Genomic DNA, 14,650 nt, shown 5'->3' on the forward strand with positions numbered 1-14,650 from the left:
GGCCAGCAGCCACCGACCGCCACATCCTGGGATTCCTGCCAGCAGGAAGAGAAAACACAACCGCCCCGCTACTTCCTCCGGTTGGGGCCTTCCAGCTCCAGCTCTTCTCCATCGTGGGAGCAAGAGACACTTCAGATCAACCCCATCAGTGTCTGCCCACCCCAGCAATTCCCCCACCGAGCTGGAGGAGCCGTGGCTTTGCCGTAGCCTTGGCTATAATCAGGTTTGGAGCTGTAGAGGTGGATGCCTCCTCCAAAAGCCAGCAGCCAGTTCTCGCCCGCTGTGTCAGCCCCTCCCGGCAGGTCTCAGTGCACAGACGGCGCATATCACACATTTACCTCCAGCAAAAACACACGCGGCCTTTAAAAAAGGAGATTTTATTTACATTTTGTGGTTCTTTACATTTGGTGGTTTAAAACCCGGGACAAAAATACTCCCCAGAAGCTGGGGTAAACATGTAAAACTGCTAGTTTACATTTTAAAATCCAGTAATAAATTGCACAGAAGTCTTAGGTTGTACAGAGCCATCACAAGATTGTTATATAAAACCCCAAAATCTGCAGAGAGAACCAGAGGAATAAAGAATTACAGCCACAAGTATTGGTACAAGAAAGGGCACAAGTTTTGAGGGTTTTACCCCAACAGTCTCTCTTGGGGAGGAGGCATGGGACAGATGTTCCTGGTACAAATAGTTGGAAATGTTTTAAAATACAGAAGAAAAAGCAAATCCTGTCTGGTGCTGGCTCAACTGGAAAATGTCCTAGCAGAAAATACTTAGTTTTATAGAACTGCTCAAAGTCCAGTGGAAAGCTAAAAAAGAATCACTGCCCAGCAAAATGAGCCTTTGCCTCCCCCCGTCTCCCTCTTCTCCATCTCCTGCAGGCAGTGGGACAACAGGGGCCAAAGCGGAGTTTAGCAGGACACAACACTGGAAAAGCCAAAAAATATGGAGGCAGCACATGTGGAGAACAGGGCAAGAACAAAACCATGAAGGACAAAAAAAGCAGCAGGGGAAAAAAAAAAAAAAGGACAGATGATATTTTTGGTATTTTCCATTGAATGCTGAGTTTGGAAACAATTAGCTCACGAGCTTCACTTGTGCCCTCCCCAATTCAAACAAACCCAAAAAACAATTGCTTACAAATTGGAGCCAGGAATTTGAATGACTTCCTGTGCGCTGAAGCTTTTTACCCAGAGCTGGGTTGAGAAAATTTTTTTCTTCTTTATTCCAGAGTTCAGAAAGAGGAAAGAGGGATGACCCAGGGCCTCCAGGAGCTCCCCAGGATCAGAGGCTGAAGGCAGAGAGGCTGCAGAAAAAAAAAGGGGCAGAGGACAGAGGGCTTGTCCCCTCGCCCTCTCCAGTGGGGAACACACACCCGGACACTGGGCTTTGCCCCATCGAGCTCACCCACAGCACTCGGATACCCCAAGGACCCACAGTGCCCTGGGGCCACAACTGTGGGTCAGCTGAGGAAGAGCTGGACTAACTCCTCCGTGCTGCAGTCCTGGACCATTTCAAAGGCTCCACAAAACACGAACAAGGCTCTTTGGGTCAGGCTTCAACTCCCGGCCGCAGCGCTGGGGGACAGGCGAGGCTGGGCAGGAACGCTGGAAACCACAGCGCTTCGCCCGTTCTTTCTGTGCCCTTGTACAACAGCGAGGCTGCTCAGAGACAACCTCAGGGCGATGCCCCGCTGCATCCCAGCCAGAGCCACCCTGAGAGGCCTCTCCCCACCAGGCTGCACGTGCCCAGCCCCAGCACCCAAAGAACAAGGACCACCTTGAGGTCTGGCTCCAACTCTTTCCTGCTCCCTCCACAGCAGCCAACGGACATGGGCACTCCTCGCCAGGGAAGATGAGGGGGGGAAGATGAAGGGGACCCCACGTACAGCCAGAGGTGCTGAAGGACCAGTTGGTAGCCAACAGAACTGGGGAGAGCAAGCTCCGGTGCATGGGAGCAGTGCAGAGGCGCAGGGCACAGCGCAGGGGCTGTGCGAGATGAGCCAGCCTCGGTCCTCCCCCCTCCCCACCATGAACGGTGTGTTCCCAACTGTGAAGGTTAAACGAGGACAGGCACTGGCTGGGGGTCTACAAGGGGATCCCAGTAGCTCCAGCCACAGTAACCAAACAGCACTCCTGTTTCCAGCCAAGGAACATGAGCTGGACACATCACCAGCAGCTCGGCTTCAGGGCTGGAGGACAAGGAACCGGGAACCCAGTCATGGTCCAGGAGCCTACAGCCCGACTCAGCACGTCCAGCAGCATCGACAGCTCACAGGAATTTTTTCAGAGGTGTGGAAGGGATTTGGGCTGAGGCCCAGAAGGAGGGATACGTACTGCTGGCAGCAAGGAAGAGCACAGGAGCTGCAGGCTGAGCCAGGGAAAACAGGTTCAGCTCCATGGGAGGATGAGGAAGAGCACCAGGGAGGAGACGTACCATTACAAACAAACAAGCACCTGCCTTTGACCCCCAGTGTATCAAGAATGCTTTTCATGGCGGGCACAGACCACCAGGCAAAGGGGAGAGCCCTGCGTAATAAAAGCCGAGCAGAAGCGAAAGTCGAGCAGAGGGTGAAGAAGGATCCTCCCGAGACACAGATCACAGCTCAGGCTACCCGCAGTGACAACATCCCAGCAACACCCACATGCTTCAGACACGGTGTCACCAAATGGTGGGTGTGGGGAGGAGCCTTTCTTCCTTTTTTAATAAAGTTTCTTCCAAATGGCTCTTTAAGAGAGGGCATGGGCTGGAGCCAGACCTTGGCTCTTTCATCTCCATCCTCCTGAAAGGGAGAGCCCACTCTCCCCTTCCTCCGCACGAGTCCACCTCATCCTTCCCGACCCGAAGCAGAGAGCAGAGAGCACTGCACGAGTCCAAACCACGGCTCCGGGACCCAGGGCTGGGGGTGCCTGCTCCAGAGCTGAGCCCACAAGGTGCCAAACTCTCTCCAACCACCTGGAACTACGAGCCCAGCACCGCGGTCAGGCTGCACTGGGCTTGTGTTCCCAGAGCTGTCCTGGCAGAAAGTCACCTTCACGGTAACAGTAAAAAAAGTTGCTTCATTTTTCAAGAAGTCAGCAAGGTGCATTCCTGGATTTGGCATGAACAGGCACATGGATAAGCATTAGAAATGGATGAAAAAGTACAGCATTTCTCTTAGAATAATTTATTAAATACAGCATTAAAATTTGTATTTATGAATTCAATCATTAAAAACAAAACTTCATCTCATATATATATATATATTCAGGGACAATGACAATCATTCTATTGACATTGGTGCATGTTGTGCCAGCACTGCTCAGAACGGCACCTTCCCTACGCTATCCTTAAAGCAATTCAACACTTAAAAAAATGAAATAAAATAAAAAGCATTTGCAAAGAAAGAGTGCAAAGCAGGGCTTGTCCCCAGCTGCCTGCGGGGGCGTGCAGAGACGGGCTAAAATGGGGAGGCAGAGGCTGTAGTGCTCCTAGCAGGGGTGTTAGATGTTGCCCGCCCAGCATGAGGCCGTGTGGGGACCACTTCTTGGGGGTGCCAAACGTCTGCAGTCCAGAATTTCAGCCTTGGCTGGATGCCTGTGGCTCTGAAGTTATCTGGTTTGCGGTTTCCTCAGCTTGGGCTAAAAAAGCTAAACAAGGCGAAGGGCAGGGGGAAAGCGCAAAAGAAAAACGCTGTTTTATATCCACCAGCTTCTTCCCCCAACCTGTCGGGTCCAGCGGAGTCGGCAAACGAGGCACAGCAGTTTGTGTTCCCGCTCATTCGGATTCGCATCCTGCCGTGGCTCAAAGGAGGCTCAGGAGACAAGCGATAAACCAGCACCGGCTCACGGAGAGAGCAGTCCCCCGGCCAAGCGCCTTCGCACCCCGGCTTGGCAGCATCTGTCCCCCAGGGAAGGGCCGTCCCCGAGGGAAGGGCTTCCACGGACAGAGCCCTTGGGCAGACTCAGAGGTAGCGTCAGACGGACTTTTGTGACTTGATTGTCGTGTAATTCTGGCCTGCCGAAGGCAGCGGCCGCTGGGATGGAGAGGGCACCCTGCAGGGTGGGGACCTGGACCCCCGCCTGCAGACTGACCAGCGCTGTTCATCCCGGGCGCTGCAGTCTAGAAGTGAGCAGGGATGATGGACTGTCTCCTATGGGCTTCTGAAAAGCTGCCCTTGCTGAAAACGGCCAGGAGCTGGCTGTTGGGCACCCATGGTAACACCGAACTCTCCCTCCACAGCTCACCAGGGCCACGTGGTTATAAGCAAGTGCCCCAGCGAGCTCCCCGCTGCCGCAGCCTGCTCTCCTCTCACCGCACGCAGCCCGTAAAAAAAAGGCTGCCAGTCACTCACCCCACAACACAGGGACAGCGAGGGCTTGTGCTTTTGGCTTTTTAAGAGTCCCTGACTTTCCAAACCTGCTTACTCCAAGAAACCTCCCGTTTCAGCTACCCTTAGGACCTATGAGGACAAGGAGGAAGGGCTGTCAAAACCATTTCTGGAGAGCACACCGCCGCTAAAAGAGAAGAGAAAGTCCACACAGCCCAGCCTTCACCTACAGTGGAGAGGTGCCAAGTCAGGAGCGTTTCAGATAAGGCATCGCAGGTGCTTTGATAGTAAAGCAGTTAGTGTTGACTACAGTACTTAACCACAGGCTGCTGCAGAGGCCACTCCTGGGGCAAAACCAGTTCTCCAGCACTTGGTGCAGCAGCGGGAGATGGTTCAGTTTCCCAGACCTCTCCTACACACACACAGGCTGCTCTGGCTGCCCTATTTGGTTTTTTTTCCCCCCTCCCTAGAAAGAGACTTAAAAAGCCCAGGCTGGGATGTGCCATGTACCCCACCAAGCAGCCCCAGCGATCAAAGGACGCCTTGTGCTGTACCAGACTTTGCAGTAGGCAGGTGAACCGCGGCGCCCGGGGGTGGGCAGCGCCAGCGGGACTCGAGGCAGGGGAGGCTAGTTGCCGTTGCTGATGCTGGAGTTGGCACTGCTGCAGCTCTGCTCGTAGGATGGAGGTGCCTCTGCAGGGGAGAGAAAGAATAAAAGCGGTTACGGTGGGTGTTTGGGAGGTTCCCTCCACCCCAGCAGATGTAACTCGGTGCTGCTAACACATGCTGCGCATGCAGACACTCTCTCCAGGACCCTGTAGCCTGCCCCACCAAAGTAAATCAGGTTTTTGTGTGCACGTGCAGAATTTGAGCCAGCCAGTCCCATCCCTGTCCTGATGCCTACAGAGGTCAAAATCAGCACCTCCAAGTCTGGTTCTGCTTCTCTCCTTCTTGCATAAGCACCCTCATAGAATCCCAGGATGGTTTGGGTTGGAAGGGACCTTAAAGACCATCCAGTCCCACCCCCGCCATGGGCCTTGAACCCCTCCAGGGATGGGGCATCCACAGCTTCTCTGGGCAACCTGGGCCACTGCCTCACCACTCATGTGCCCTAAACCTCCAGATCCCAGGTGACCCGTTCTCCGTGCACCCCAAGCCAGGGCTGAAGTGACTCATCAGGTGTCCTGTTACCCAGTACTAACAGATGGGTTTATCTGGGTAGGACTGTGCTAACAGACACCGCGGGTCCCTGCCACCCCAGCCACCTGGGATGAACACAGCTCCAGGAATCCAGTGTGCAGGGATTTCCCCAAGCTTTTCCAGCCTGGACAGTCTCTCAGCTCCCGCCCCCACAGCTCGCACGTTCAGACCAGCTGCAGGCCCACTCCAAGTCAGAGAGAAGATTTCAGTTACATCATTTTCCTGGCTCTGCTCCCACCAGCCTCACCACAAGCCAAGAAGTTTTTCTATCAGTGGGAGGCTGAAAGCTCATTTAAGAACAGGGAGATCCTCTCCACAAGCCCAGGGCAGGCACGGGTGCAGACGTGGGAATGGCCGGCTGGCTTTTACAGCTGCAAGAGGGGACTCCTCTCTGCCCGCTAGCCTCTGGAGATCTCATAATCCCCTATGATATCAGCCCCCAGCAGGCTGACATCCCTATATTCCCACCCCGTTCGCAGCTAGCAAAGAGACTTTTGTCGCAGGAGATGTTCACAACCACGCTGCCAGCCCGTTTCGGTCTCTGGAGCATCCTGCTCACCATATGGGTAGCCCCACGTGCTGTACTCCGGAGGCAAAATGAGAGAGCTGGCTGTGGGGACGGGCACCACGTTCCCCTCAGCGTAGTAAGGGACAGTGGCTCCCGTCGACAGGCAGAGCGTGGGATGGTTCGGGGAGCCCGTCTCGGGTCCACCCTTATCTCCTGGAAGCTCAGTCCTGGGGCGTAGCTGAACGGCTGCTGCTGGGAATGGCTTTTGGTGGGGAGCGAGACATTGTCCATCGGGTGATAGCCGCTGGCAGCATCCTCTTCCTCCGGGGGGGCACTGGGTACCACTGCAGACGGTATGTGCTGGATGGAGAGGGAGGGGCTCAGAGGCACCCTGTTCACAGCAATGTTACCAATATAAATGGGGAGAGTGACCGAAACCTCAGGTGACTTGAGGGAAACCTGGAACAGAAGGAAAAACAGTGACACCCTCTCGTTATTGCACTGGAAAAGGTCACCTGATGCAAGGGCTACCTGCACCACACAGCTACGGAGTTCAGCAATTGAGCTCAACCCAGAGGGGAACACAGAAGTTGCCGCACAGCCCCCTGGAGCTCCCCAAGAGCATCACGGTACTCACTTGGATGTAGTAGTCGATATGTATGAGGCTACAGCCCTGCAGAATGGACTGGGGCAGCGCCGGAACGAGGATCTGCTCCCTCCATTCTGCATGTTTCCAGGCTTTCACTCCTGAGCCTTCCACCTCCGCGATGGTCCTCAGGTCATAAATCCAGCGCTTGGATTTATAAGCCACTTTCTATACAGACAGGAGAAAAAACAGCTAGTAGAAAGACTGCAGGTGGTCTTCCATCTCCCACAGAAGGAAAAACACCCAATTACTTCACCAAATAAGCATGAGTACAAACCCAATGTGCGCATTACAGGGCAGAAACACCCATCGTTAGACGATAGACTGAATTGGTATGAGCAAGACATGTTCTGCCACCTCTGTCCCCAGGAGGGCAGAGAGTTAGCCAGAGGTCTGGCGCCCTCACTGCCACCTCCCAGCCATGGGTAGCAGAGACGGGCACTGTGCTGAGAACTGCCTCAGCTTCACAGAGGCCTCGGGGGATGGAGTACCAGCACAAGCTGTAGAATCACCCTTTGGGATGCTCACCTGGAGCAGACTGGCTACCACAGCCCCAGTGTCCCGGCCTGATTTGTTCTCTATGTCGGTGCGGAGCTGGATCGCTTGCCCCACGATGTATCCTTTCAGATCCGAAGTGGCGGTCAAGATGATGTTGCCACTTTTCACAAGCTTATAGTTGAACTTCTTGGTGACTGACATAGTGTTGGGCTGCTGCAGGACAGCAGAGAGACAGAGATGTTGGCTCAAGAGAGTCAGAGAGCCTCAAGGAAAAACACTCAGATTTGAAACAAGCAAGCAAAAATATTCTGGTCTAAAAGGATGCAAAGAACCAGCAAAACAGCACTGCCATGGGCAAAAGGTCTCACTTCTCCAGTCCCCCAGTTTTGCTGTCCTGTTAGTCTCTTCCCTTCAAAGGAAGTTCTCCAAACCCAGGTCTCTACAAGCACCTGGTGCTATTGGCAGACACCTCTCTCTGCATGCTGAAAATTCACATAAACCTTCCAAAGCGATGTGTGGAAGAATCAAAAACCACCGAGAGCAGGATCTGATGGCAAGGCAGGACAGATCAGGAACCCTTGTCCTGCTCTTGCACAGTCAGGGCACGCAGTCACTTGTCCAACCACCCAGTTGTTACCCAGCCAGCACAGCCAGCACGTGTGACAAGGACAAGTGCTGAAGCCCCAGCACTTCCCAGCCATGCTCCTCCTGTTCTTACCTCGATGTCAGGGATGTCATTCAAGTTGAGAGGGCAGAGAACGTAAAAGATCTTGTTGCACTTGTAGTCCTTGGAGAAGCGAGGTGTGTCTATCACAGCTTTCAGCTGGTGGAGGACCTTGCCAAAAGGGCCTTCAAATGATGTAGGAGAAGAGGCTGGAGTACAGAGAGAAAGAAAAGGATCACAAGGCTGAGTCAGGCCAAGCATTTCTGAACTGGAAATAGTCTCTTTAAACAGCTTTCCTCTTCACCTAAAGAGTTCTGCAAGTACTTTAACCATGGGGATCCCCCCAAAAAGGACCTGGGTCTGAACAGTTAAGTCAGAGACCTTGCTGCGACCTCCTTGCAGAAGGGATCCAAGGTTCAAGAGCAGCGATCCTCTCTCTGAGGGCACTGTGTACAGGATGTTGGCTGGCCACAGGCCAGGAGCCCTGTGCACACCCAGAGAGCTCGCAGGGTCATGGAGAGGCATCAGCAACAGCTCAGACCCAGCTTTGCACTGTGCAGAAGGTACCAGCTTGTCCAAGCTCCTCTGCTGTCTGCGGCTGCCTTTACACCCCCCCTCTAGTGTCCCCAGGCCAAGGTGCCAGCCTGGCTCTGCTGCTCAGCACAGCTCGAGAGGCTGCAAAAGCCAAGGCTGGCGTGGAAGTGCCCTCAGCCATTTACATGCATCATACCTGGCAGCAGGAACTGGAAGGGGAAGTTGTGCTCTCCAGCTGTCAGGACCCCTGTGGGAAACAACAGTAAAAGGTCAGTGGGACAGGCCATCACCTTGGGACAGTGTTTGTGGTGCACGATCTTCTGGACAGAGGCCACCACCTGTGGAACAACATGTTCAGCTGCCTTCAGCCCACTGCACAACTCCATGCTCATCCTCCAGATCCAACGAGAAGCGCTTGCATCAACAGGAGCATCTGCCTCCACCCCCCTCTCCTTGGGACAGGGGACATCTCCACTCCCAGTGACAGGTTCTACATTAAGATACTCCAGAAATAAGGAAGTTTGGGGCAGGGTTGAAGGGATCCCAGTACCATAGCAAGCAGTTAGCCCGATCTACTGACACAGGGCATGGAGAAGGGATGCTGGGCGTTCATCTTTCCTCGGGTAGGCTGCAGGCAGTCAGTGGGAAGGCGAGAAAGCACAGGCACTGCCCGAGGGTGGTAAGGAGGCCTGGCGGGCATCAAGCTGCTATTATAGCCGTAGCCTTGGCCTCGCACCAAGCCCCACAGACTGCATAGCGTTCAGGAGCTGGATCCAGAGGTCCATCTCCCAGTCTTAAATCCCCTCCCTGGTCCCAAGAAGGGACCTTGCAATACCTCAGCCCGGCTGCCGAGACAACTGGAGCAAAGAAGAAGATTTTCACAATGTTAAAACCTCTATACTGGCTCTCTACAACTGCATCCTGCTCTGCAGTGGTGGCCGGGAGGGCACAGATCGGGGCCGAGATGCGGTGCACAGCTAAAACAACAGCTACAGACTCAGCCTTCCTGACCCTACCACCCTCCAGCGCTCCCATCCAGCCTCCCAGTTCCCTCCCAGGATAGCCACGATGGCTGAACTGGACACACAATGTGATCCAGTAACATCACGCAGCTCCCGAAGCTGCCTTAGGTAAGAAAAGCACTAAGGTTTATCCTCACTTGTTCAATAGATGTAAACACGAGAGGTTTTGCTTTCAAGGTGGCCGTGCTAAGAAGAGACCAGGACACCAGCAATATGAGATCCCGCTGTGTCTGTTCTGCTTTGCAGGATCATTGCTGGAGGTACCACGACTCTAGATTTGGCTGGTTCTTCTGTTGATGCAAGACAGAGGAGACAGCTTGCCCGTTAGCAAAATTGGCTCTGCAGAGGTGACAGTAACACAGTCCTATCATCAGGGGAATAAGGGGATTACGTGACGGGGAGGTGGGGAAGAGAGAAGGGTAAATCCCTCCCGCACTGACACTGTGATCCAGGTAGGAGGCAGGGGAGGTGGTGTTGGACTTGGTGCATCCTTCACGTTATGAACAGCTGCCCCTCCGCTTGCTCAGCCACCCCACGGGGACCCTGAGGACACCCCAGCTAGCGTGTATCCTGCCTACAGTGCAAAGGCAGGCGGAATAAATAAAATGACAAACATCCCATCGTGTCTCGCCACAAAGGGAAGTCAGGAGAAAACAATGAGATGTCTGCTGATACACGTTGTCCTTACAGAGAGGAGCTCGCTGGTTCCCAGCACCCCGCCCAGAACCCCTCCCTGGTGATTTCCCAAATAAACCCGAATTATGTAGGCTAAAATGCAACACTCGCTCCTGTCACCAGGTGGAGGCACAAAGCCAGGCACTGCCTTCGCTGCCAGGCCTGCGCCGTGCGGAGCTGGGACAGGCACAGGGGCGTGGGGCAGCTCCTGGCATTCCCTTCTCGGGAAGCCTTGCTCGGTTAGAGGACACGGTTTGAGATGTAGCAGGTGCCTTTGCTTGTTGGTTACGGGTAAAGCCTGGCTAATAGCAATAACCCAACCAACCCAGTGTTTGTTTGAGGCTCCAAGGGTTTCTGTCTTTTTTATTGAGCACCATAAGATGTTGATCTTATAGCTGTTAGCCTTAGTTTTGGAAAGCGAATTGATAAACTGGAATACATCCAGCTGCTCCCCTGGGCAGCTTCTCCACTGCAGTAAGGGGACTTGCTCCATCTGAAAGGGAGAGGGAGCACATCCTGTCACTGCAATGCAGAAGGGTAGTGGCCACTGAATTTCCACCAAGATCTGGAGACTTTCCAGCTGTCTGACCTGCAGAGCCCCAGATGAACATGCTGGCAGTGATTTCAAGTCTCCTGCTAGGGGTGTGAAACTTCACAGCCTTCCCAGGACCCTCAGGAATTGCTCACAGACCCCACAACGTGACAGTCCCTCTCCTACCTTACAGGCAGCATGATCTAACAAGTCATTTCGGTCAAGCTCCTGCCCAGCTCACATGCACCAACAGAAAGCCAGGCTGGAAGCGAACCTGCGAGCCCTTCGTGGTCACAGCTTCCAACCCCTGCAGAAAACCAGGGAGCCTGAAGCTTGCTCCCAACTGCAGCACGGAGGACGGCACGCTCTCCCAGCAACACGTGTGGCCAGCATCACTCACCGAGGACGCAGTTGAGCTCTCGGAGCCACCCCATGACTTCCACACGGGCAGCCTGGCCTCCGAGTAAGTCACCAGATGAGAACTGCTCACAGGTCAGGGTTGACCACCCCAATAGCTCAGACCAAGCCTGAGCAGAGTGAGACCCGTTGTCTCACAGCACGCTCAGACTGGCTGTGATGCACCTGGGGCAGGGAGCAGCCTGCAAACCCCTCCTGCAGCTCCTGCCTGCAACACGCTGCCCATGAGGGCTGGAAAAGGCTGGCCCTGCTCTTCACAGCCAGTGATGAGTTCTAAGACCACCTACCCCAGACTGAAGTTGTGCCCCCGTGGCAGCTCACATGGACCCAGGACATCACAGCAGTGCTTGGCTCGCGGCCACGAGACCTCAGCCCTGCGCCGAGCAGGGAGCCGGGGGAGCACAGCGAGCTCTGTTCTCCACTCCATTAAGCAGAGAGCTGCTGCAGGCAATTAGCAGTAGCTCTTGTTTTCAGACCACACTCTCTTTCCCCCAAAGAGAGAGAGAAGCATCTTTATGCCAGCCCTGAGATCCTCCCCGCCCACCGTATTTTCCAGCAAGCACCCAGGTCCTACCCACAGGCGCAGATGCCATCAAACGCGGTTGCATTTGCCAGCAGAGCTAACAAACAGCCTCACAGAGCTCCGACTTCAGCTGAGCACCTGCATTTCTCGCCTTATTGCAAGCACGGAGGCTGTTTGGGCAGGTCACTGGTGGAGGGGCTACAAGGGGCAGCAGCACCCTCAGCCCCGCATCCACCGGGGACCCCCAGCCTCGGCTGTCAGAGCCCTCAGCAGCCTGGAGCAGGCGTTTCGAGGAGCCCGCTGGTGAAGAAGGTGGGAGAGGTGTGGGAGTTCAGTGCCAGGGCTACTTCAGGGAGAAGAGTTAATAAAAATAGATGAAGAAAAACAGACTCCAGACACAATCCAGAGTGAGTGGCAGAGTGAAAAGGCAGCAGAGACCACAGGCAAGCCGGGGGCCTGCCTGCCTCCCGCTGTGAGCCCGAAGAGAGGCAGATATTTATTCAGCAGTAACCCCACGGTGAGTTCCTCCCCGGGCTCCTGCTTGTCCCTCCCAGCAGGAGCTCCTCCGGCATGGACACACTGGAGGCTCCGTGTCCGACTTGTCTGGGATCACAAAACCATTTCGGTCTTTTGCCATGTGCCTGGTGCCTTTGGCAGGTGCAAAGTTGTCGAGTCTCAAGCTGAGTCTGCCCCTTACACCAGGCAGGGAGGTGGCAACTACTTTTAAACTCTCCAGCTGGCAATCCAGCTCCTAAAGCCTGAGCTTCCATTTCCAAATGCTGGCCAGTCTTGACATAACAGGGAAAATCTGCAATCTCCCTTGTCCCAGCCACCTCGCAAGCATGGGCAGGACACAGGAGGACCTTGCCCCAATGCCCAGGAACCTCTCACATGGAAAACATCAGCAAAAGTCACCTCGGCACCCTGCAAGGGACACTCGTGGTGCTCGTCCATCCCACGCAGCCACCACAACAGCAGGACAGGACAACACGGGTCCCGCTAGCCACGCACGTGCCTTGGATCCCTGGACCATGGCAGGAAGACGTGGCACCATGTACAGCACACAGAGCCGCTCTGCCTGCCCGGCCTCATCCGCTGTATGACACCAGCCCCAAACAGCAAGGGGGACACAAAACCCACGGGAAGCCCCTGTTCCTCCAGCTTCAAAAGCTTCAAGTAACGATCCAGGACATTTAATGTGCTAATTCCACCTGCAAATTGACTTTGCAACAGGGACGGTTGTGGCAGCAGGCAGAGGTGAGAAGGTTTCCTCTGATGGCCACCGTGGCGTGCAGACACCCGGGAGCAGCAGCCCTTTCTGAATGCTCCTTTCTGCGCTGCTCCTGAACCAGAAGCTTTGCCAAAGCAAACTGCAGCCGGTGCATGGGGGAGAGCAGGTCAGCAGGAGTTCAGCATCACTCGAGGGGTCTCCGACATCCCCTCACAGCAGGCTGCAATGCTCCTGAGCACTTTGCAAACACACTGCAACAGGAAAGGGCTGTGCAAGCCACCGCAGCCGCGCTGAGCCTTTACCTCCCCATTCCCAGAAGCCTGAACAAAGGCCACAGTGTGCTCGGCTGCAAAAAAGCTTTTCCTGGAGTTTACGTGCAGCTAAAAATACCTTGAGAAAGTCATTAGGCATCAGAGGTCGCTGGATTAGCAGGGTTCTGCCGTGGGGCTCCCGATAGGAGCCAAGACAGCAGAGACTGGTCACCTCCGCACAGCCTTTGGAAACATCCTCCCTCAAAATTCCTGGAGGGAAAGGAGCCACTGCCCTAGAGAGCCTGGAAAAAAACAAACCCAGAGAGCAGGAGCAGCAATAGCATGCTAACAGTGCAAAGAGCCGTCTCACAGTGCAAAGCAGAGCGCAACCTTGCAGATTTCCCTGAATCAACGGAGATTTGTCTGGAAGCAAAGACTCTCCTGTTCACGACTCAGCTGCTCCCCTCGGCTCCACACTGGGATGGGGGCTGCTGGTTGTACCAGTGGGTGTGGAGGAGGCCTGGGAGGACTCACCATGTGCAGAAAGGAAACACCTGCATGCAGAGGGCTGGTGCTGAGTCCTCTGCTGGCTCCCCAGAAGGTACCTGGTGATGCGGGCAGGCACGGGCAGTGCTCCTCTGCACCATCAGAGCCTGCAAAGCATCGCCAGCAACAGGGACCACAGCCCCGAGCCCAGCCCTGCGTGTCACAACAGACACTGCAGCACCGTCCCACAGCACTCGGGGCGTCCCCGGTCACACTGACGTGCAGCAGAGGGACAGAGTTCAGCGGGTTTCCCCTGTGTTGCTTGTGTGGGGTTCCCACACAAAACTCGAGCTGACCGTGCCCCGGAGCCCACCCGGCCGCTGGCCGCACCGCTCTGTCCCCACAGACAGCTCTGCTTTCATCCGCAAAGGTTTCCCCACGCTCGGTGCAAAGCAGCACGCCGCTGCACAACCACACGGGAAAACATGACACAGTCGTAACTGCGTGTGGGTGAATGACCACACGTCTGTATTTACGCTGGTAAACACATGATCCAAGTCGAGCTTACTCTGCCGCAGCCCAGGTGCTGAAAGGGTTTGGACTCTTTCCTGAGCAGTGCAGCTGCCCTGGCCGGTGCTGCCAGGACCATGCCCAGCCGGAGCTGGCAGCCAGGGGAAGTCACCAGCCCTTCAAAGCCATCATGCCCCTGAGAGCGAGGGGAAGCTGCCTGCCCATGCCCTGCCCTGCCAGCAGCCAGCCAAGGGCTGGGAAAGGTCCTCTGGCAGCCAGCATGAGAGAGGGCAGGGGGGGCGTTCAGGAGGACCCAGCCACATACCAACAAGGACACCAAGCCCTACCTGCTGTGTCCCGCCGGGCCTTCCCAGGGCTGTTTTGCAGCTTTCTCAGTGCAAATAGGCCAGTCCTACAGTACCGGTGGGGCCAGATCTGCCTGGGCTGCATGTTCAAACCAGTGCCACTGCAGGGACATCTGCCAAACGCTCCCTCCCAGGTTGGCTCCCCCAGCTCCTCCACCCTGGGGAGCCAGCAGACCCAGGCAGCCACAGTCCCCCTAAGACCTTTAGGTTGGTGCCAGAGGAGGAGAAGACAGAAGAGGGTTGGGAGATGCCTTGGTCACCGACACACAAACACGACA

At 55.2% G+C, this 14,650-nt stretch overlaps 1 protein-coding gene across 1 annotated transcript in view; it reads right to left on the reverse strand.

The window, feature by feature from the left end:
* Nucleotides 1–4,938: 4,938 nt before the first annotated feature.
* The window catches only part of ARRDC1 (arrestin domain containing 1), a gene marked incomplete at its 5' end in the record, with an annotated part of 17,309 nt that continues 7,597 nt past the window's right edge, over nt 4,939–14,650 (reverse strand). The window contains 7 exon segments of the mRNA XM_010078525.1: nt 4,939–5,003; nt 6,070–6,226; nt 6,229–6,477; nt 6,656–6,832; nt 7,193–7,375; nt 7,881–8,035; nt 8,557–8,607. Of these exon segments, the coding sequence (XP_010076827.1) occupies nt 4,939–5,003; nt 6,070–6,226; nt 6,229–6,477; nt 6,656–6,832; nt 7,193–7,375; nt 7,881–8,035; nt 8,557–8,607 (1,037 nt within the window).

The sequence above is a fragment of the Pterocles gutturalis genome, unplaced genomic scaffold (genome assembly GCF_000699245.1).
Source record: "Pterocles gutturalis isolate BGI_N339 unplaced genomic scaffold, ASM69924v1 scaffold4323, whole genome shotgun sequence".
Taxonomy (NCBI): Eukaryota; Metazoa; Chordata; class Aves; order Pterocliformes; family Pteroclidae; genus Pterocles; species Pterocles gutturalis.